Source organism: Antennarius striatus, chromosome 10, assembly GCF_040054535.1.
Source record: "Antennarius striatus isolate MH-2024 chromosome 10, ASM4005453v1, whole genome shotgun sequence".
In the NCBI taxonomy this organism is placed as follows: Eukaryota; Metazoa; Chordata; class Actinopteri; order Lophiiformes; family Antennariidae; genus Antennarius; species Antennarius striatus.
In genome coordinates, this window is record NC_090785.1 from 10,591,230 (window position 1) to 10,613,129 (window position 21,900).

The 21,900-nt window shown below is 39.1% G+C and overlaps 1 protein-coding gene across 1 annotated transcript in view; it reads left to right on the top strand.

Annotated features, from left to right (window-relative positions):
• Positions 1–1,049: 1,049 nt before the first annotated feature.
• The window catches only part of dock2-like (dedicator of cytokinesis protein 2), a 90,935-nt gene continuing 70,084 nt past the window's right edge, over positions 1,050–21,900 (top strand). Inside the window, exons 1-21 of the mRNA XM_068324868.1 lie at positions 1,050–1,202; positions 2,235–2,318; positions 2,531–2,571; positions 2,689–2,744; positions 2,830–2,926; positions 3,011–3,159; positions 3,350–3,485; positions 4,208–4,365; positions 7,080–7,161; positions 7,400–7,535; positions 8,227–8,302; positions 8,493–8,569; positions 10,033–10,283; positions 10,613–10,711; positions 11,049–11,121; positions 11,395–11,498; positions 12,781–12,985; positions 15,741–15,838; positions 15,929–16,018; positions 16,369–16,469; positions 18,959–19,093. Coding sequence (XP_068180969.1) covers positions 1,160–1,202; positions 2,235–2,318; positions 2,531–2,571; positions 2,689–2,744; positions 2,830–2,926; positions 3,011–3,159; positions 3,350–3,485; positions 4,208–4,365; positions 7,080–7,161; positions 7,400–7,535; positions 8,227–8,302; positions 8,493–8,569; positions 10,033–10,283; positions 10,613–10,711; positions 11,049–11,121; positions 11,395–11,498; positions 12,781–12,985; positions 15,741–15,838; positions 15,929–16,018; positions 16,369–16,469; positions 18,959–19,093 — 2,291 coding nt within the window. The 5' untranslated portion in view covers positions 1,050–1,159. The remainder of the gene's footprint in view (positions 1,203–2,234; positions 2,319–2,530; positions 2,572–2,688; positions 2,745–2,829; positions 2,927–3,010; positions 3,160–3,349; positions 3,486–4,207; positions 4,366–7,079; positions 7,162–7,399; positions 7,536–8,226; positions 8,303–8,492; positions 8,570–10,032; positions 10,284–10,612; positions 10,712–11,048; positions 11,122–11,394; positions 11,499–12,780; positions 12,986–15,740; positions 15,839–15,928; positions 16,019–16,368; positions 16,470–18,958; positions 19,094–21,900) is intronic.

Genomic DNA, 21,900 nt, shown 5'->3' on the forward strand with positions numbered 1-21,900 from the left:
TAATAAATGAATATGGTGACTTTCAGGTTCGGTTATGGGTACCACAGTTATTTACTCATGACACTAACAACACACAGTTTTCCTGGAACAATAGTTTCCATACTCTAACATCTGTAATATTTGTCAATAACAACTTTATATCTGGGGCAGCATAGTGGCGCAGTAGGTAGCGCTGTCGGACGATCACGGTCATCTCGATTTCAAGAAAATGAAAAGACTATTACACTAAGTCCTTGTTATGATATAATCTCAAAATAAACAGATACTAAGTAACTGACTAACTAACTAACTAACTGACTGACTGACTGACTGACTGACTAACAAGACCACCTTGAGTTACTCAAAGGACAAATACCAAACATGGTATTTGGTAATATTCAGGAGTAACTCTCACTTCATAAATTAATTTATAAACAACATCTATCAGAACATTTTGACCTCTAAATATTTTTTGAAATGGTGGTTCTGCAATTTTGCCTGCACAAACCTGAATGACGTCTTTGGAGGCGTCAGAATTGTAACCTTATCAGACAAGGCGAGGTGACAAGAGGAGTGCAGGACAAAGAGGTGAGCTGAGGTTACATATGGATAAAAACAACATCAAGCTCTCTCCTGTGCTGCTACTTCTGTGGTGTTAGAAGACTCTTAACTTCACAAGTATAAAGTGGTGTGATCTTGTGAACTGTCAGTCGGTTGAAGTCAGCTTTATACACTTTGTGGTACCCAATATGAATTTTGTTCACATTTTAGAATGGATCACAAATCTTTTTATCTACATTTGAAAAATTTACATCAACAGATTTAGATTTGCTTTAATAAGAATTGCAAAATTGCGAGTTTCAACACTTGTTTCTGGTGTTTGAAAAACATTTTTAATACAGATTATTCCACTGAGTCTAAGTGAGCAAAATGGATACTCACTGACACCATGCAGTTTTTTAGGTTCAAATGGACTCCACCTTGTTGTACTCACCCACTTCCCCTTAACCGCCTGAAGGCAGGAAGAGAAAGAGACAGAAGAGGAAGAGAGAGAAAGGGGGGTGGGCCTACTGCTTTCATTTAAAGTAAAAAATTTTAAAAAGAGAAGTTTGTCACACACTCAAAATAAAGAGATAGACGTACGGAGAGTAACAAAGACGAGTAGGTAGTCGGTGAAATCATGACTCCTTGGACTACAACCACCTCAGAGCGGTTTGGTGTAGGTAAGTCATTATATGCTCAGAGGTGTGTTTTTTGTCTGTGTATGTGCACAGACATATAAGTTGGTGTGATTTCTCTCTGGTGCTGTTGGTGTGATGGGTAAAAAATGATAAAAAATGAGTAAGAGAAATACAGTAGATTCCCATCTCAACAGGATGCATGCAGGTGCTCATCAGATGAAATCCCCCAGAACTTAAATCCTAAAATCATATTCATAACTTCGGTGCACTTGAACAAGTAAGAGCTAGAGTAGCTTGAAGTAGGGATGAAATCATAAATAATCTCCATTTTAGCATGATGGAGAAATAATAGATAGTTGGTAAGTAATCTTCATCCATTACATGTTATACAGATTGTAGAAACTAAAACACAAATGATTCCTTAAATTGGACTTTTAGATGTAGGACTATTGATTTTGACATCAGAAACCAACTCTCTTCTGTGAAAGAACACTGTTAAGATAAAATCTGTGGGTCGTTGGTATGAAAGTTTAATATGAGTGCAGCTTCCTGACTCGTGAAATTGGTGGTAATAACAGAGGGTTTTTTTTTTGAAGAAGATGCATTAATTTATCTGTATCTTGTTATGTTAGCCATAAATTATATTGTATTGTAATCTTAAATAATTAACAACAATGATTTCCCAATCAGGTGTTGCTTATCGACTGCAGAGTGAACATCTTCCTGGTCTGTGTAAGAACACAGACAGGAAGTGGTGGAATATGAAACAGAATGGGTAGCTGAGAAGCAGCACAGCTTAACAAGAGAATAGCAGTTACCAAGTAGAAAATACACATGGTTATATAATATATAGACAATTTTCCGTTTGGAAGCATGTTTTTCTTGAATTTCAGTATTTGTTCAACCATAGTATTGTGCTCTTTATACAGTTAAATAGCTGTGTACCAGCAGGATGTTTTTCACCTCAGAATATAGCCATGCTGCTACTGGTAATGTGCTTCTGTAGCTTGACTTCATGTAAACGATGTTTTACCATCAATGTACCATTCCATGCGCTATAACTTTATTTTTTAGTTAAATGGAATTTTGTCAGCCAAGGAGAGAAGCAGCTTTCCCTTGAGGTAGGAGATGTTGTTCAAATCCAGGAAGTCTGTGATGGTAAGAATATTTCTTCATAGAGCAATAATTCTGTCATAATTTAAAATCATCTGTTTCTTACTCTTGCTTTTAAGAGTATTAGTGAAAAAGTCAGTTAAAGATTTTCATTTCAAATGCAATATGTGATACAACTCTATACATAAAGTAAACATTTGGTTTTAGATGCCAGTTTGGAAAGGAATTCTAAGGTGATGGTTTTTTTTAAATTTTAGGATGGTACAGAGGCTACTTGGCTAGAAACAAAGCCAAACAGGTAGGAAATCCTGCATTCTCTGATAAATAATAAATCTGAGTGATACTGAGCCACAGTATCACTGAATTATTTTGACATCATAAACATCACCTACCCTATCCACCTGTGCCCTCATAGGGAGTGTTCCCTGTCAGTTTTATTCACCTTAAGGAAGTCTTCATTGAGAAACAAGGGTGCGTATATTAAATGAGTCCTCATTTCCCCAAAGGTGTTTATTGTTGAATGTTGAATGTTTTTTGTACATGCGTGCAACCGCAGGGGCAAGGAGATAGTGATGTCATCAGAGATGCCCTTGGTGAAGGAGGTGACCACAACATTAAGAGAGTGGGGAAGCATATGGAAACAGCTCTTTGTGGTAAACTAGCTAAAAGTGAAAAGGAAAAAGCACTCTGTTAATGAATTCATGTTTGAGAGTAACATGATACATCTACTTGTGTAGGCCAACAAACAGGTGCGTGTGAAGCAGGTCCAGAGGCTCATGTGGGAACTCATGGAGTGGCGTTCCCAGCTCCTCTCTGGAACTCTGCCTGGTGATGAATTCAAAGAGCTCAAGCAGAAAGTCACTTCCAAGATTGACTATGGAAACAAGTGTGTCTGCTCAGAAAGGCTTCTTCACATAAGCTAATATTTCTTGTCTTACCTAAGTGTTCTCATATTATGACAAACTGTTTCCCTAATTCTTTGTTTTCACTTTGCTCCCTCTCATCACTCCCCTGTCTTTTTGTCTGTTTGAATTTGTCAATCTCCAACTCCTCATCTCTCCTACTTTTCACTACAGGATCCTGGAATTGGACCAGGTGGTCCGAGATGAGAATGGGAACATTTTGGACCCAGAGAAAGCCAGTGTGATCAGTTTGTTTCGGGCCCATGAAGAGGCCACGATCACGATCAATGAACGCATCAAAGAGGAACAGGTAGGGGAAATAATCAGTATGAAGGTATGAAAGGTTTGTGTTGTGATTTAATTGACCTCATTTAGCAGTATGTATGTACTGTATGTATGTATGTATGTATGCATGTATGTATGTATGTATGTATGTATGTATGTATGTATGTATGTATGTATGTATGTATGTATGTATGTATGTATGTATGTATGTATGTATGTATGTATGTATGTATGTATGTATAAATGTACTGTATGTATGTATGTATGTATGTATGAATGTATATCTATCTATCTATCTATCTATCTATCTATCTATCTATCTATCTATCTATCTATCTATCTATCTATCTATCTAGCTATCTATCTATCTATCTATCTATCTATCTATCTATCTATCTATCAAGCTATTGTCAAAAATGTAAAAGCCATTGCAAATAACGTGTGCATAAATTGTGCATCTACAGATGACAACAGAAAAACGAATTTTTTTTGCCTGAATACACAATGTATCATTTTTGCTAATCAGGGTTTCCTTAAAATCGATCTTGATTTCACCTACACCCACAGGCAATTTTATATTATAACTGGGATTCATTTAAAAAATTATTCAAGAATGATTTTCTTTGTCAGTGATTTCCCCCCTCCTTATAAACACATATTGGGTGCTGCATTTGGTAAAGCTAGGGTCTCAAAAGGTGGGTTTTTAACCTATTTTCATCTCATGTTCACCTCCTACATCGTCTACAGTCCAACATCCAGACAGACCACAGCGGGATCTCAGCACGGATCCAGTCTTCTCCCACCCACAGCCTCTACGTGTTTGTCAGGAACTTCGTCTGTCGCATTGGAGAAGACTCTGAGCTTTTCATGTCACTCTATGACCCCATCAAACAGACCATTATCAGGTGCTGATTGTCTTTTTCTTGCCTCATCTTTAGCATTGAGACAGTTGTGAATTCTTTTCATGTTGATTTGGGATGACACACTCCAGACTGATATAAAACTGATAGAACAACATCTAAATAATTATAGGCCTCTCTTGCTTCAGTTAGGGTCAGAGTTCGTGACTCCATAGTAAAAAAGTGACTCTCCGTGAGACAGTTCCCAGGCAAAATCCACTGCTGAGCAAACCCCCCCCCCCCAAAAAAAAACTAATCAACCCCCCCCCCCAAACAAACAAAAACAAAACAAAATGAAGACTTTAGGGAAAATCTTCTGTGGACTGACAGGACAGAAGGTGGAAGGTGTCTGTCCTGCTACATCTACAATCATGACTTCTCTCTACCAGAAAATCCCAGAATATCCTGCCATCATTTCATGACCACGAGCTCAAGCAATGTGAGTTATTCTGCAAGACTAATCTGAAACACAACAGTAAATACCTTTGAATCGTTTAAAAAATAAAATAAAGGAAGACATTCATATTCCAAACGAACATTGGCATCAATGGTTGTTGGGGGTATTAGCGGGTGTCGTTGAATTGTAAATTTCATAGACGTCACTCAGCTGTTGTATGCCAGTGGTGGTCATTAACATGAGCCACTGCACATGAGTCAATCTGCGGAGTAGCTCTTTTGGGGGGTATAGCTACATGTAGATGGTAGCTACATGTTTGGCTACATGAAGGTGACAGAGTTAATGCAGCGGATAAAGATAGGTCTGACGGGGGCCCTTTCTTTATGAAATTTATGGAGGACATATATGAATCCTCGGGGTAAGGGTGATGGAATTGCAAGCGGTTTACTGTTTCCTCCTTCTGTTTCTCCTGTAAGCAATCTACAAGCTTCTTTTCTTTTGGTAGCTGCTGTTTGCGTTGCGCTTCAGCGTCTCATAAGTGTTGCTGTCACTGAGTCAAGACATTATCTTGATATGGTAATCTGTTGTGGACAGGATCACCGTGCATCTTTCTCTGCTGGAACGATGGTGATGTTCTGGTCTTTATTTAGTGACGTCACTGCCTTCCTTTCTTGGAGTGGCCTGGTTTGTACTTAAATCTCATTGAGAGTCTGTGATCTTAAACAGGCAGTGCATGTTTTGTATGGTCGAATTAAAACAATTCTGCAATAAAGAGTGGGAAATGTGAAAGACTCCAGTCCAACATCCAGACAATTATGGCAAATGTCTGGTTACAATATAGTACAACCAGTTATTAAATTTAGGGGGAATTACTTTTTCACATAGGTGATATATGTTTTGAATAAAATTCACCAAATATAATAATCAAGTAAACTGCATATCTTTGTTATATTAAAGCTGTTTTGATGATCTGAAACATTTAAGTATGAGAAATAAGCAAAAACAGAAGAAATCCAAAAACTTTTTTGTCTTCAGCTCTGGAGGTGATTGGTGACTTCAAGTAATTTTAAATGGCAATAATGTTTAGTATTAAAATGTATCTATTTTTTAATATTAAGCTGAACAGCTGTAGTTCAGTCTTCACCTCATCTTCATCCCTCAACATGTGCCCACACTCACAGACATGCACACACACACACACACACACACACACACACGCACGCGCGCGCACACGCACGCACACACACACACACACCCACACAGACCCACACACCCACACACACACACCCTTCATCCCACACACTGTCATATATACAGTATATACCATTACAGTGCTTTCTCTTTTGTGCTCTCATTTGTTCTCCCTCCTTCATTTATGAAACACTCTACACACATTATAATAGCACTATGCCAAAAATAAAAACACAGAAAACACAAATAATAGGGAAGCAGATAGTGACTGGCAGCGCTACGTGGTGCCTGACAGGCCTAATGCTAAGCCCTGTCAATCACTGTCACAGTGAGCATATCCAACTCTGCGACTGCAGCTCAAAGTATAAAGACAGACCTGGATGGATGAAATTTTTCCTTAATATATTGAATATCTACTGCCACGCAAATTGTCTCTTCCTGTCTTGTTGCTTATCTAGATTCTCTTCTGTCTCATCAGTCAACATGTATTTATTATCTCTTTTGAGAAGGTGAATTTTGTTTTCTAATCTCTACACTTGATACAGAACAATTCTTGGATAACAACCCTATATGAATTATCTCATGATATGATCTGGATCCAGGTAATATTCCAGTGTGTATAAATCTACAGCACTTTCAGAAGAATCCCCACTGTGTCATAAGAAACAAGGACATGACAGGCTTGCCACAGAGATTTAATTGTAGCTGAAGTGCTGAAGTGCAGTTTCAAATTCAATATACTTCCTGAGCTGGATCTTGAAGACAATCATGCAAAATTGTTCTACTTGACAAAAAAATCCAAGTAATAATTCTGAGCTACCTTGGTCGTTGTTCAGCCTTGTTGTGATTCATTCCAATGTCATTATCTGGTACATACTTGGACTCATATTAAGAAAATGCTTTTAGGAATGGAAGCACTAAAAACCAAATAATCATACGGCACTGAATTTTCATAAATGCACAAATTCTATTGTGATCTTCAGTGTAGTAGCAATTGTTGATACGTCAGTGCTAGTCAGCTGTTTGCTTTATATGAAACTGCATCCTTTGAGCGGTACTGTGTCTACTGCTTTATGGTAACACATCCAATTGCTGATACATACTGTATGCTTTAAACATTTGTATTCTGCAGTGAGAACTACCTGGTACGGTGGGGCAGCAAAGGATTCCCCAAAGAGATTGACATGCTGAACAACCTGAAAGTTGTCTTTACTGTAAGTGACCACAGGAGGACACTCTCACATTGTGTCTCAACTCTACAGACTCAGCTTAATGCGCAAATGAATGGATTTATCTCTCTCAGATGTTTGCATTGTTTTCTCATCTTCTATACCCTCTTTGCCACTAATCTCCTGTCTTCTTTACCTTTCATCCTTATTGTTCCCACATCTGACACTTACTCTAATGTGTTTCATTCCACTCTTACATCCCTTCCTTGGTTTTCTCTACCAGGACTTGGGCAACAAGGACCTGAACAGAGAAAAGATTTATCTGATCTGTCAGATAGTGAGAATGGGCAGGATGGACCTGAAAGAGATGAACAACAAGAAGTGCACGCAGGGCCTGAGACGTCCGTTTGGGGTGGCAGGTACAAGAAACAGCCTTTTTTACCCTTGTTCTTGACAAATTTGTGTTCTAATCACGTGTTATGTAATTATTTTGAATCTCAAGGGTAATAAATAAAATGAGATACGGATTTTGATTTGATTGAAATTGCTGCTAAAGTGACAATAAAGTTAGACAAGTACATTATGACTTTTAGTTAATAGTCTCAATGTTTGTGTGTGTGTAGCTTTAAATTCTCATCATATTTAATGACAGATAAGGGCTGGTCCGTCTCCTTTAATTGTCATATTTTACCAGAATAGCTCACAAAATGCAATTTAGTAACATCTTCAATTACCTTCACTTAGCTCCCCTATGATCAGAGTAATTTTGTCTGCTGCTGCTATGGTGGGCATAGCCTCCGTATTAGCACCCGAGAGCCACCTGATGCAACCGTACTCATCCTTTGCTCAAACAAACCTAAAATATTAATAGAGATTGTTCTCTCCTGTCTGTGCCCTTGGGTCTATTGTTGGTCCTCTGGTTGTTGCTTATATCCTTGTATAAAACAGCTATCAGGGTTTGCAAATTTGGCTGCTTTACTGGTGTGTTATAGGGTACTAATAATTAAAGAGGCAGTCATTCTTCATTGATGTGAATCCACATCAGAAATACCTGTAAAGCATTCTGCTTGATTTGTCATCACTGACATGTTTTCCGTCTTTTCTTGGCAGTGATGGACATCAGCGATATCATCAAAGGGAAGATTGAATGCGATGAAGAGAAGCAGTTTTTCATCCCTTTCTTCCCGTACGTCCTATTATCCTCTTCTACACTTCCTGCTTCCCCTTTTCTACCACCAAAAAAAACCTAGAAAACATCCTTATGCTTAAAATAATACATATGTGGAGACTTTAGCATCTGCGTAATTTGAAGAGGAAACTGTTTCTTTGTGTTTTTATTGATTGTGCTGTATGTATGTATTCATGTTTGGCTCCAGGGTAGTTGCTGAAAATGACTTTCTCCACACCTTGCTGAACAAAGTGACAGCATCACGTGGAGACAGTGGTGGCCAAGGTATTGCTCAGCACTTACAAGCCTTGCTCTCTGTTTTTCATTGTGTAAGCGCTGAGGTTGCTGGAGGTTTCCAATGTGCTGTGTGCACCGCTGTCTTTTATGGTCAGACAAAATGACCTTTTCTCACATCCCTGCTTCTTCTTTCTGCTATGCATTATGCTGATGGATTTCATTCGCCCTTGAGGTGATATTTTCACATTACTTACCCTTTAGCCCTAGCTGTGCTGCCCAACGGCTCATGTTTATGGCTGACTTTGACAACATCTATGTGTGGCACTATCTTGTTCATCATAGAGTAACCCCAAGTGCTGGTCTACAGTGTTTTATCTCTTAGCTTTTATTTTACCTCCCTGCTCCTGAAGGCCCAGGGCATAACCTAGATATGACAAGGGCAACCAGAAGAGCTGATATGAAAAGAGTACCTGTGGCCACCAAATATATATTCTTAACATTATCAAACCCCTCTTGCTCCTTCCTGATGCTTTAAAAAATTCCACAACACTATACTCACACAATCTATGAGTTTTCCATGTTGGTGTGTATTTTCCCTGAAAATGTTTGCGGTCCAGATTTCACTATATATTTCCCAAAAGTAGCTTGACCCCCTTTTCATTTTTTGCCCATGCCTTTTAAGTATTTTCTCCCATCATGAAGCAACTCTTCTTATTGGGAATACATGTCTGTTTATTATAATAACTCCCAAGTAGGTACGTCTTTCAAAGAATTAAGGAAAGTTTATCATAAAATACATTCATTTTTACATCTCTATTCAGCCTTGAGTCACTCACATTATGCTTCCTACAGATATATACAAATGTTTCGCACAAAGTGGATTTTACTTTAAGTTCAGCTCTTGGGACTTGTATTGTGTGTTTTGTTCTCCCTGAAAACAACTTAAAATGATTCACGTTCAGAATTACTGCACAAAACCTTGGAAATCTTTATTCATTCAACTACATTTATAATTTAATTTCAAGTTACTTACCCACAAAAGAGACAGAAAAATTCATCATTAATCCCTAATTTAAAACAGAGTGGTGCAGACTGCAAAGTATTAAATTTGGCTCTCTGAGCTCAACCTTCATCGTTACTTGTCCTGCATTGTTTTTGGTCCTAAATTGCTTTTACTATGAAATTAGAACAAAGTTCGGGTTATGCATTTTCTCTGGTTGAAATGCCACATAGACAAAATCCTATGTAATCACCAAGAGAAACATGAATGAATGAATGAATGAATGAATGAATAATAGTAACCAAAAAAAGGACTGGGCTGAAGCAAATTGCTTATATAAGCCCACCCTGGTTACATAGACCCTGCCTGCAAATAAATATCAAAAGTTTTCCATTTGATTTACTTCAGTTTAATTACAGTCTATATACACCATCAAATATGTTTTAGTAACAATGTGTATTTTCAAGGAAAACTATTTTTTTTATTCCCCTCTACCTCCATCTTCCTCCAGGTTTATGGGTGACTATGAAGGCTATGGTGGGGGACATTGTTCAGATCCGAAAGGAATATCCTCACCTGGTTGACCGCAACACTGTTGTGGCCCGAAAGTTGGGCTTCCCGGAAATCATTATGCCAGGAGATGTTCGCAATGACATCTACCTCACTTTACAAGGTGGCGACTTCGATAAATACAACAAGACAACACAGAAAAACGTGGAGGTCATCATGTTGGTCTGTGATGAGGAGGGCAAGGTTATTCAGGTCAGCAGCACAACTTTGTGACTTTGTGTAAGCGGAGATTTGTTTCTATACGGCAGTGTTGAGTTACAATGTGCAGGTGTGTGTGTGTGTGTGTGTGTGTGTGTGTGTGTGTGTGTGTTATACAGATTGAGGTGGTAAGGGCCACAACACTGATCAAATTCTTGCTCACCTTCTTGTGGTCCGGCCCACACACACGCACGCACGCACGCACGCACACACACACACACACACACACACACACACACACACACACACACATACAAACACAAGCATGACATCCTTAAGCTTAATAAGACACGTAGTTGTCTGTCTCTCTCCCTCTCTACTAGAACTCCATCTGTCTGGGAGCAGGGGATAAAGCGGTCAATGAGTACAGATCTGTCATCTACTATCAAATCAAACAGCCCCGCTGGATGGAAACAATAAAGGTGTTTGTGTGTGTGTGTGTGTGTGTGTGTGTGTGTGTGTGTGTGTGTGTGTGTGTGTGTGTGTGTGTGTGTGTGTGTGTGTGTGTGTGTGTGTGTGTGTGTGTTGTAGTCAGAGTAGCAAAGCTTCAAAGGTTAGTGGTGGAGCTTCACTTCTGTCTATCTATGAGTCTTCTTTCAGTTGTCTTGAAGATGTGTGGTGTTGATAAAGGATTTTCACTCCTTACTTCATTCCCTTTGAAGAAAATAAACCCCAGAATGTCATGGAATTTCTTGAAGAAAAAACTTTAGATATCTTTTTTTCTTTTACTATGCTATATTAACATGGAATGTCCTCCAGGTGGCAGTCCCTCTGGAAGAAATGCACAGAATTCATTTACGCTTTATGTTCAGACACCGGTCTTCCCAGGAGTGTAAGTATCAGCCACTGGTCCTCTGTCTGTGCTGTCTGCAATAATCCACATTCCGTTCCCTTCATCCCAGCATAATATGACAGGGAGAGGACAGAATGACAGGAGAAAAACAACCCTTGGGATCCATACATGCACCTGATTATACAAACAAGCACTTTTTCCTCCTCCTATGTGTGCATTCCCTCCCTCCATCATCCCTGTCCATTAATCTAATGCATCTCTCTCCTGACCATTTTCTGCCTCTGCTTACACATCCACTGCCTTCACCTCCAGCCAAGGACAAGAGCGAAAAGAACTTCGCCATGGCCTTTGTGCGTCTGATGAAAGAAGATGGGACAGTCCTACAAGATGGTCTACATGACCTTGTGGTCTTCAAGGTTAGAGCCTGAGCAAAACCTTTCTGATGACGAAACAGATAAACCGACTCAATAGATTCAGATTCTTTCAGTGAAAGCCACACTTTCATCTTCCTTGACCTTATAGACTTATTACTGCAACTGATCAACCGACAAAGCTTTCAGACTTAATGTAATAGATCCTCTTAAGAGTAGAAGTGCATATTTTGTGATGAAAAAAATGTCACAGATCATTACTTTATTCAGATTAAACATCAACCAAAGTACATCTAAAATAACTATGCTGTCAAATAAAAGTGTCAGCTGGTGATAAATGACAAAACTACTTTACAGAATCCTTCTGAATCCATCACTCATTGTCAGCTATGAATGAATGGAAACATTTATTTGAATTGAAATGAAGCTTAACACCAATCCCCATGTGATGGTATTTATTAATATTATGTTTAAGGGTGAGAAACTGATATTCAGAAAAACTTTCTACTGTTTTTGAGAAAAGAAAAAAATCTAAACATACATGAAAGTTTGGACATTAGATTATGGTCCCCCAAACAGAATGAGGGAAGCCACACAGATTTCCAACCAAATGAGTCAGAGCAATTATCAAATCCCCTTACTGATTAAATGCCAAATGTACTGAAGATTAATTGCTCATCATTCACTCAAAGGCCAAATTAATGGCAGCATTAAGCCCTCATTTTTCATTATCTTTTGTTATCCTCAGATCCCCTTCAATGTATGTGCCACTCGTAGTCTCAATCTCTGACTTCTGTCTTTTTCAACAATTCTTTCATTTTTACTCACTGGTTTGGAGTTAAAGATAGAAGAACTGAAAACTGAGGTTCGAGTAAATGTGTTGCTGGAACTTTGAAAATCTTTCATACATAACAAATACAAGTGTGGTAACACACAAAATTGATAAACTAAACAGCGAATCAGCACACAAAGAGAGACAGAAGATTGCTCCTTCATATTTCTGAATTTAATCCTAACCCTTTTTTAATAAAAAAGAAAAATGCTACGCTAATACTTGTGGCCCTATTTTTTCCAAATGAGTATGCAAGCTAAAGTAAAATAAGTAAAGCTTTTATAGATGTTTGCTTGTGGGAAATTGGTGATATACAGTACATGTTATTGCTTTGTTCCCAGCTAGCCTGATAAAGCACTGAGAGTGCAGTTCTAAATTCTAACTCTATCCTAGTCATTTGAAGGCTGCAAGACATTTTGTCTCCATGCTTTCTTGTGCCACAAGTTACAAAATGGTAGCATAACTGGCGTAACAACTTTCACATGTTCCTTTTAGGGTGACAGCAAGCGCATGGAGGATGTGAGCAGCTACTTGTTGCTGCCCTCCACCCGTCACCACCAGAGCGACACCCACAAGATGACAACGCTGAGCCGTAGCTCCAGCAGCCTGTCTGGGAGCGGAGGAGGAGGGTTTTCAGTCAGCTCCAGAGACAGCTTCACCATTTCCACACTGGTCTGCTCCACCAAACTCACCCAGAACGGTAAATGCATTCGTGCATTTTTCTGTGTGTGGGGCAGATTTTAAAGTGTTCAAAACTACCTCTGTGTGACATTGTGTTGATATTAAGCTGTTCCAGAACACCCCCCCTCTCCCCCGACACACACACACTCACACAAATGCACGCACGCACGCACGCACGCACGCACGCACGCACACACACACACACACACACACACACACACAGACACACACACAAATGAAACCTGACACATCAAATATATTGATGTCATCTTTGAGCCGAGGAATCAGGTTTACACAGTGAATCATTGGATAACTCTGACAGCAGTAGAGGACAAATTCTCCAATTAGAAGATCCCTTTCACTCTGAAAACACTTCTGACCCTGTGTTCACACTGTACTGTCCTGTCTTGGTCTAAGTGGTTAAGAAAATCCATAAAACTGCTAATGGTTTGCATTTACAAGTATATTTTATGATCTCATTAGTGTTATTTTTATGTTTAGGGCTTGTTTCACAATGACAATAGCTTAAGGGTGAGGTAAGCTAAGTTACAGGATATGTCAAGCTAATTAGCGGTGATTGTATTGTAATTAGGGTAATAGTGCCAGGCATGTCTCTGTGCATGTATCAAGGTCAGGGGATATTGAGCAAACCATGGGGGAAACATTATGTAAATTACAGGTTGACTGATGGGGGTTGTCAAAAGGTGACAATAATTTGTTTCAGGGAAATGCTGTTTGATATTCACAACCACAAAAAAAAGACATCATAAAAGGTAATAAATACATCTGGACGAAGCCATTGGTCACAATCTGCACAGAGCTCATCCATGGATGGTTATTGATCAGATAAATCTTTCTACGTCTCATGTTCTGTTGGATGGATGGATGGATGGATGGATGGATGGATGGATAGATAGATAGATAGATAGATAGATAGATAGATAGATAGATAGATAGATAGATAGATAGATAGATAGATAGATAGATAGATAGATAGATAGATAGATAGATAGATAGATAGATAGATAGATAGATAGAGGAAATTGTGGAAAAAAATTATGTTTATCTACTGCTCATATATATTCACACACATCTCCGCACACATTTCACGGACGGCCCTGCAGGCATAAATGCACACAAACAAATACTAGGTCAATAAACACACAAATAGAAAAGCATTAATTCTACTGAACACACAAAGAGAAAAAAATATTCATCTAAACGAGTAATAGTACAGAAACGTAGAGAAGTGTAAATAGCAGGGGGCCCAAGGCACATCCCTCTTATATTGTAAGACACATCATCGTCTCCATTCTGATACCACTGCAGTGTAGCACAATCCATCTACTCCCCTCCATTCATCTGCTTGCTGCTGACCTACTGGCCTCCACCCTTTTTCTCCTTAGAGATTCATTGTACCCCCTGATGGCACGGGGCACAAAGACGGTCCTCAGTCTTTCTGTTGAGGTACTTTGTGAGACCTGTGGGCCCACCATCCCATCAAACAATGGCGTAGGACGATATACTTGACACTACAGACTGGTAGAAGGAGCTCAGTACAGATGTTGAAGGAGAGTAGTCTCCTTAGAAAGTACATACGACTCTACCCCTTCCTGTACACACAGTCTATGTTGAACAACCAGCTGCAGTACTTGCAATTTCCTACCACCTTCATCTCCCTGCCCTCAATGACCACCAGCACCTACATCCTTTGTCTTGGAGATTTTCAGCTGGAGCTCATTTCTTTGGCACCACTCTGCAAAGTCTCCCACCAATGTCCTGTACCCCTCCTCACCCTCCCGCATACATGCCACAATTGTGGTGTCATCGGAGTACTTCTGGAAGTTAGCAGGAAGTGCTTCATGGAAGTGTTTTGTCCTGCAGACTCACGCAGGTATTTACAGAAACACAATGAAAAACATGACTACAAATGTAAACACATTAACATTCTACACTATAAGGTTCACCGGACACGGGTGCAGTGCGACAGCTGTTACTGAGGAAACCAGTCTATCACTGTAATGAATATTATCCTGCAGTATTAATCACCTGTACCACACACACAGTCCTGACACACATACAGAAGCACACACAGTCCCTCTCCTGCATGCAGAATGTCGTTTGGGGTCACCTACCAGATGTGCAGCTTGGCTTGGTGACTCAAAAATTATTGAAGAGGTGAAACAGAAAGCCTCAATGGGTCAGCCCTGCAGAGAGGAAGAAGTCTGCCACAAGTCAAACTGTGACAGACTGGATGAGGAAACTTGTGGATCTGAACGTCCAGCTGAAGAGCAGACAATGGTCTTAATCATCTTCTCCTTCTTTTCCTTTCGGCTTTACCCTTCAGGAGTCGCCACAGCGAATCAATTGCCTCTATCTAACCCTGTCTTCTGCATCCTCTTCTCTCACACCAACTACCTTCATGTCCTCTTTCACTAATAAGTGATTACTTGATGAGTAACCATTGTGCTTGACAAAAAAAATAGGCACATAATTAAGTATGAAAAAAGTATTTAAGTAATGTTTAGTACACAACATTATACATTATAATAACTAACCAGAATTCAAGTGATATGTCACACCTTCAGAGTGCCGTCTACCATCTCAGTCGAAGCTTGTACCTGAACCTTTTAATGTATTGGACAAATATTTAAACTGACATTTTGAAAATGTATACAAGTTGTGACTGCAAAACATTTAAAATAGCCAGTGTCCATTCCGAAGCGCGATAGGAGATGAATGCCCAAAGTGTTCTCTGTTTGCCTTGTCTCTAGTTGGCTTGTTGGGACTGCTGAAGTGGAGAACTCGGCCTGAACTCCTCAAAGAAAATTTGGAGAAACTGAAAATTGTCGATGGAGAGGAGGTGGTCAAGGTCAGCAGCGTCATTACAAGTGTGTCTTTGAATCAGTAGGTGTGTGTTTCAGTTACCTGTCATTGTCTTTGTCCTCATGTTTGCATGCAGTTTCTACAGGATACTCTGGATGCCTTGTTCAACATCATGATGGAGCATTCCCAAACAGATGACTATGACATCCTTGTGTTTGATGCATTGGTGAGTGTTTGTTTGTGTTTGTGTGTGTTTGTGTGTGTGTGTGTGTGTGTGTGTGTGTGTGTGTGTGTGTGTGTGTGTGTGTGTGTGTGTGTGTGTGTGTGTGTGTGTGTGTGTGTGTGTGTGTGTGTGTGTGTGTGTGTGTGTGTGTGTGTGTGTGTGTGTGTGTGTTGGATTTCGTGACATACTGGATTTATATGAAATTTGACATCTTCGTGTTTACCTGTCCATCTTTTTCTAAATTAACATGCACGTCTATCAGATGATTGTACATATTCTGTCATCTGGCTTGTAATATATCTATTTGTCTTGCTCTCTCCCTCCCTCCCTCCCCTCTCTTTTCTATCCGCTAGATATACATCATAAGACTGATTGCTGACAGAAAGTTCCAGCACTTCAACACAGTGTTGGAGGCCTACATCAAGCAGCACTTCAGTGCTACACTGGCCTACAAGTAAGTAGTAAACAGTAATTATCACAATGTAAATGACAGATTGTATTGTATAAAATTTGATCCACTGTTTTTTCAAATCAACAAATCAGATTGAACATTTTAACATTTTGTTAAACTTTTGTTCTATCCCCTTATTGAATCTGACATACGAGATTTGTCAATTAAACTCACTGAGTGTGACAAGAAATTTAAGGTTATGGGCTTCATAATGTTAGTTCTGTACAATCATATCAAGTGGATGCTTTGTGATTCTTAGAAAAAGGCTTCAAAGAACACCTGGTATCTCTGTGCCACAGAATAAGTGTGTTGACCCAGTTTACATTAAATACATAAGCAATACAGTGGTACCTCTACTTACGAAATTAATTGGTCCCGGAAGAAATTACGTAAGTAGAAAATTATGCAAGTAGAGACGCGTTTTACATGCAAATGCCCTAATCTGTTCCAAACACACACAAAAATTCCGACATAAATGTTTTATAAAGTATAAAAATGCATCAAAACATGTAACAAATACATGTTACAATTAGATTATTACACAATACATGAGAGTTGTGCATAACGTCAAAAACAAAGAATAGAGTAAAGAATAATAATGATGGTCATTTACCTTTTAACTGCTGTCCTCATTGTTTTTTGCCCTCTTTGGTTCATGCGCTCCTATCTCACGATGCCGAACAACATTATTATCTCTTGCTTTGTTTGTATGGACAAAAAAAACATTTTCTTTTCCTCTTTTCTCCGTCACCTTCTTGGGGTCCATAGTGAATACGTACTGACAAAGTTATTATATTTGCGCAAAACTATCAGAACACCTCACGGGTCGAGTGCCGAATGCCGACACACTCCATAAGGACCGTTGTAGCTCCAAACAGCGGTGGAGTGGCATCCCTCTTAGCCAATGGGATGCCAGGAAGATACGTAATAGGTAATAGCCAATGGCAGAGCAGCTATGAGAATGTTGCGTTCAGGAACCTGTGGGAGATTCAAGAATCAGCCGATACTGTTTTTTTATTCGAGTATCAGCCGATTCAATGTTTTAACATTACGTAAGTCGAAATTTCTTTCATAAGTAGAGGTAATATTTTCCTGCTGAGAAATTTTGTAAGTAGAAAATTTCGTAAGTAGAGGTATCACCTGTAGAGTAAGAACCAAAGCACTCAGGCACACTCCACACACTTTTCTGTCAGCATCTTACTCAAGTGAATTAATCACCTGACCTGATCCAGTGGATGCAAGATGAAACATTTGCCTTGCCAGAGGTTCAGTCATGGAATTAAAGGAAACATGTATGACTCTTCCTCCAGAATCAGAATCAGAATCAGTAAAGGTTTTATTGCCAAGTACAGTAAAAATTACTGTCGAGGAACTTGACACGGTGTCGGTGCATTGAAAGGTGGAAGAAAATAATAGTGAATGAGGAATAGAAATAGGAATAGTCCTGAATCATTAAATTTTCTGATCCTTTCAAAATAATTTACCTAATTATTGCTGCCACTCTGTGCTTCATGCATCTATTTATTCATCTTACCACAATTACTATTATTATATACTGCTATAGTGAGTTATTGCTCACTCTGGAGGGTCACTGGAGCTTAGCACCTGTCAGCCCAGAGGCTGTTATGTTAAACTCTCCAACTCACTACGTTTTAAATTCCCTGTGTCTGGCTCTTAAAAAAATAATACATTCTCTTGTGTTTACCCTGAAGCCATGCAGCAAAACAAAACCAGGGAGGACTGAATTGTAATAACAATGGTAACATTTCAAAGGTCAGCCTAATGACAGAGAGGCCAAAGCAGAGTGCATAGTGGAAGTGGATTTTTGTTGTTTTCAATAAATGGATTTTTAAACCAATGCATCATAACTGTTTTTGAAGTGTTTAAACCACTTAATGGGTGAAGATCTGTTAAGATTTAATAAAAGTGGACACATCAAAAGCCAAAAGTCTCAATCCCTTGTAGGCTTACACTGTTACGAGCCATAAATATGTCTGTATTACATTCAACTGAAATAATTTAGAAGGGATCGGGCAGAGAATTGCTTGGAATGGCTTGGAATGAACTCTGTGTCACCCACACCTCTTGTCAACAGTTTTGACACATCACAATATTTATGTGTCTAAAATTGCCTTTAGGTTTAACATGTGTTGGATAAGGGTTTTTGTCCATCAGGCATCTCAGGGAAAATAAAAATGTCTGTGAGCTTTATGAAAGGTACATCTGTTGAAGTGTGACATGCTATTTTGCTATTTTTCCATGCACCTCTTCCTCCTCCCCAGTCTTCCTCTCTCTCCCTCCTTCACTGAAACTGAGGTGTAGTCTTTCTTTCTGCTCTATGGAAGTGAAAAATAGAATTGGTGATTAAGTTTCCAACCTGTGTGCAACCAAAGGATGACAGGAAAATTCTGATGAATGATTTTCCTTTTCTATCTTTTTTTCTGCTCTATTTGTATTTCGTCTCATATCTCTGTCACATCATTCTCTTCCAGAAAGCTGATGTCAGTGTTGAAGAGGTATCTGGATGTGTCCAGTCGAGGCGAACAGTGTGAGCCCATCCTCCGAACCCTAAAAGCCCTTGAATACATCTTTAAGTTCATCGTTCGCTCGCGAATGCTCTATTCCCAGTGAGTTTTTGTTTGCTTCTTTGTGAACCGATCATTGTCATAAGGAATTTAAATCTCTCCTGAATCCACTATTAGGCAGCCTTTATACAAATACACTGAATACAGTTACACTGCATTGCCGGGGCACTTTTCTTGACAACTCTCTGAGAAAAGACTGCTGATTAGGGGACTAATGCTGCTAATATGGATTAATGATTAGTGGATTGTCTGAATGAGAGTTAATGACAAGGCAGGCCTGCTGAATGGGCAGCCAAAGGAACTTCAGACAGGAGAGATTAATGGTCTGCCCTGTGCTGAGCTGCATCATATGGTGTGTGTAAACACCATTTATAACTTCAACACAGTTAGTTAAAGTTTATGTTGACAGATTAGAGACACACTGCATGTGCCATGCTTATCGATGACCAGTGAAATGTACATATATAAAATATCATGTCTGGTTTGGTGCTGATTATTAATGAAACCAGAGTTTATGTGTTGGTTGGCTGTGCAGCGGTTTATTTGTTAGCCTGCTAGGAGCAGTGTATTGGCTGCATAATTGCATTACGATTGTTTTTGTGTTTATTAATATTTTTATCCTCTTAATGTAAAAATGACTGGAGGATACAGCTATTATTTAATTTCTTTCTCTGGAACAGTTGGACATACACATACTACATACTATTGTCTTCACAGTACTTTTATTATTTATTATCATCTTCGTCAAAACCTACATTATATTACAACTTATGTTATAACTTATATTATTAGAACTTGTGAGTTTTCTTTGGAAATATGATCTGAAGGTGATTTTGTTGGTTGGTCATTTTCGCCAAAGGTGTCACCTTCAACTTCAACTGTCTTGTTTTGTGTGGATATGTGGGTGGTTTCAGAGGCGTGCGTGTGTGTGTGTGTGTGTGTGTGTGTGTGTGTGTGTGTGTGTGTGTGTGTGTGTGTGTGTGTGTGTGTGTACATGCATGGCATTATCGCTCTGCTGGTTCTGGATTGACTGAGCTCCAGTCACCAGCCTCCTTGAAGTATCTTTGAACCGATAAATTTCACTCTCCTCTTCCCTTCCTCTCTCTCTCTTCCTGTATCTGTCATCCTTCAGATATCTTCACTCTACATCTTCAACTCGCTGCATTTTTATGTCAGATTTTCCGCCTATGAGTTGGCACGACAAGAACTTCTACAATTAGAAACAATAATAATGAGCATCCATTCAAAACAAGAATTCATACTATAACAAGCAATATTTGATGAGTTCCACTTGTGTCATTATAACACTGATTGGCCTGGAGGGGCTGTGGAACTCTTGATCTGAATAAACTCTTAAAATAAAAAAGAATTGATTAATTGTGTGGCTCATTTCATTATTATAATAAAGCTATGATCTACAACTAGAAGAGTCACAGCAATGTGGTCAATGTGTTTTGGAATATCTACATTTCAAATATGGCCAGAGGAGCCTTGTTTGGGGATGTCTCCTTTGTATCCTTTTTCTTTTTTGTTCTTTCATCCACAGCAAGCATCCACTGAGTTCCTCTTTTTATATTTCCTCTCCCAATCCCTTTGTTTGTTGCAATTTTTCCTGTCAGTCACTAATTTTCCCTCCCCTTGTTGACTGCTTTTCCTTTATCCCACCCTTTCTAGCGAACCACATTTTTACTCTTATGCTCCTGGGTGGGTATCAAAGGCTGTTGCGTGTCTGTGTCTGCAGAAAAAAAATAGCTAAAACGCCTTCCATTAGTCAAGTGGAGCATATTACGGCTTGTGGAAAAATGACCACATGCTTCTGTTTTCATTTTATCTCCACATACGGTACATCATCTGGATTGGAAGTGGTGATCTACAGGCCGTTACATGTTATCCTGCACTAATGGAACACATTAATGAAGATCACATACAATGTAACAGCGCTTATGTCATAATGAGACTGACCTTGACACATCTAGACATCCTCTACCCCTCCCTCCCCTCACCACCACCACCACCACTAACCACACGTTCATGCACAGTGAGGGCTGGTGGCAATACAGGACATCATAAACATTCTCTGGGCACAGTAATAACAAGCCTGTGTGTTACCACCTAATCCTGCCCCCACATGCAAAATTCACTGTGTGCCACATGCTAATCCTTCCCTCCAGCACTCAAAACTTTTATTTTAATTAACAAGGGAAAGAAAGATGGTTGATGGTTGGGAGAAAAACATTGCTGGGACTGCAGGTCCCAGTGAAACTGAAGAGATGACAGGGGAAGGCATATTTTTTGTATAGCTCTAACAATAACACAATTGTTTTAGGCATGTAGGGTATCACAGCATCAATGGGGGGTTTTACAGCACAAGTTTACTTTCTTACTGTCATTGATTTAAAATTTATTTATTTATAAGCATGTAAATTTAAGATTTATTGGGCAGAAACACATTTATTAAGTCCTACTGCGTCATTTGGAAAATGAAATACAACGGTACCTCTTCTTATGAAATTAATTGGTTCTGGAAGGAATTTCGTAAGTAGAAAATTTCATAAGTACAGACGCGTTTTCCATGCAAATGCCTTAATCCGTTCCAAACTCCCCAAAATACAGACATAGATGTTTTATAAAGCATAAAAATGCATCAAAACATGTAACAAATACATGTTACAATTAGATGATTAAACAATAAATGAGAGTTATGCATAACGTAAAAAACAAAGAATAAAAATGATGGTCATTTACCTTTTAACTGCTGTCCTCATTGTTTTTTGCCCTCTTTGGTTCATGCGCTCTTGCCTCAACATGCCGAACAACAGAATGAATTCCAGTCCTCCTTTTGAACTTCT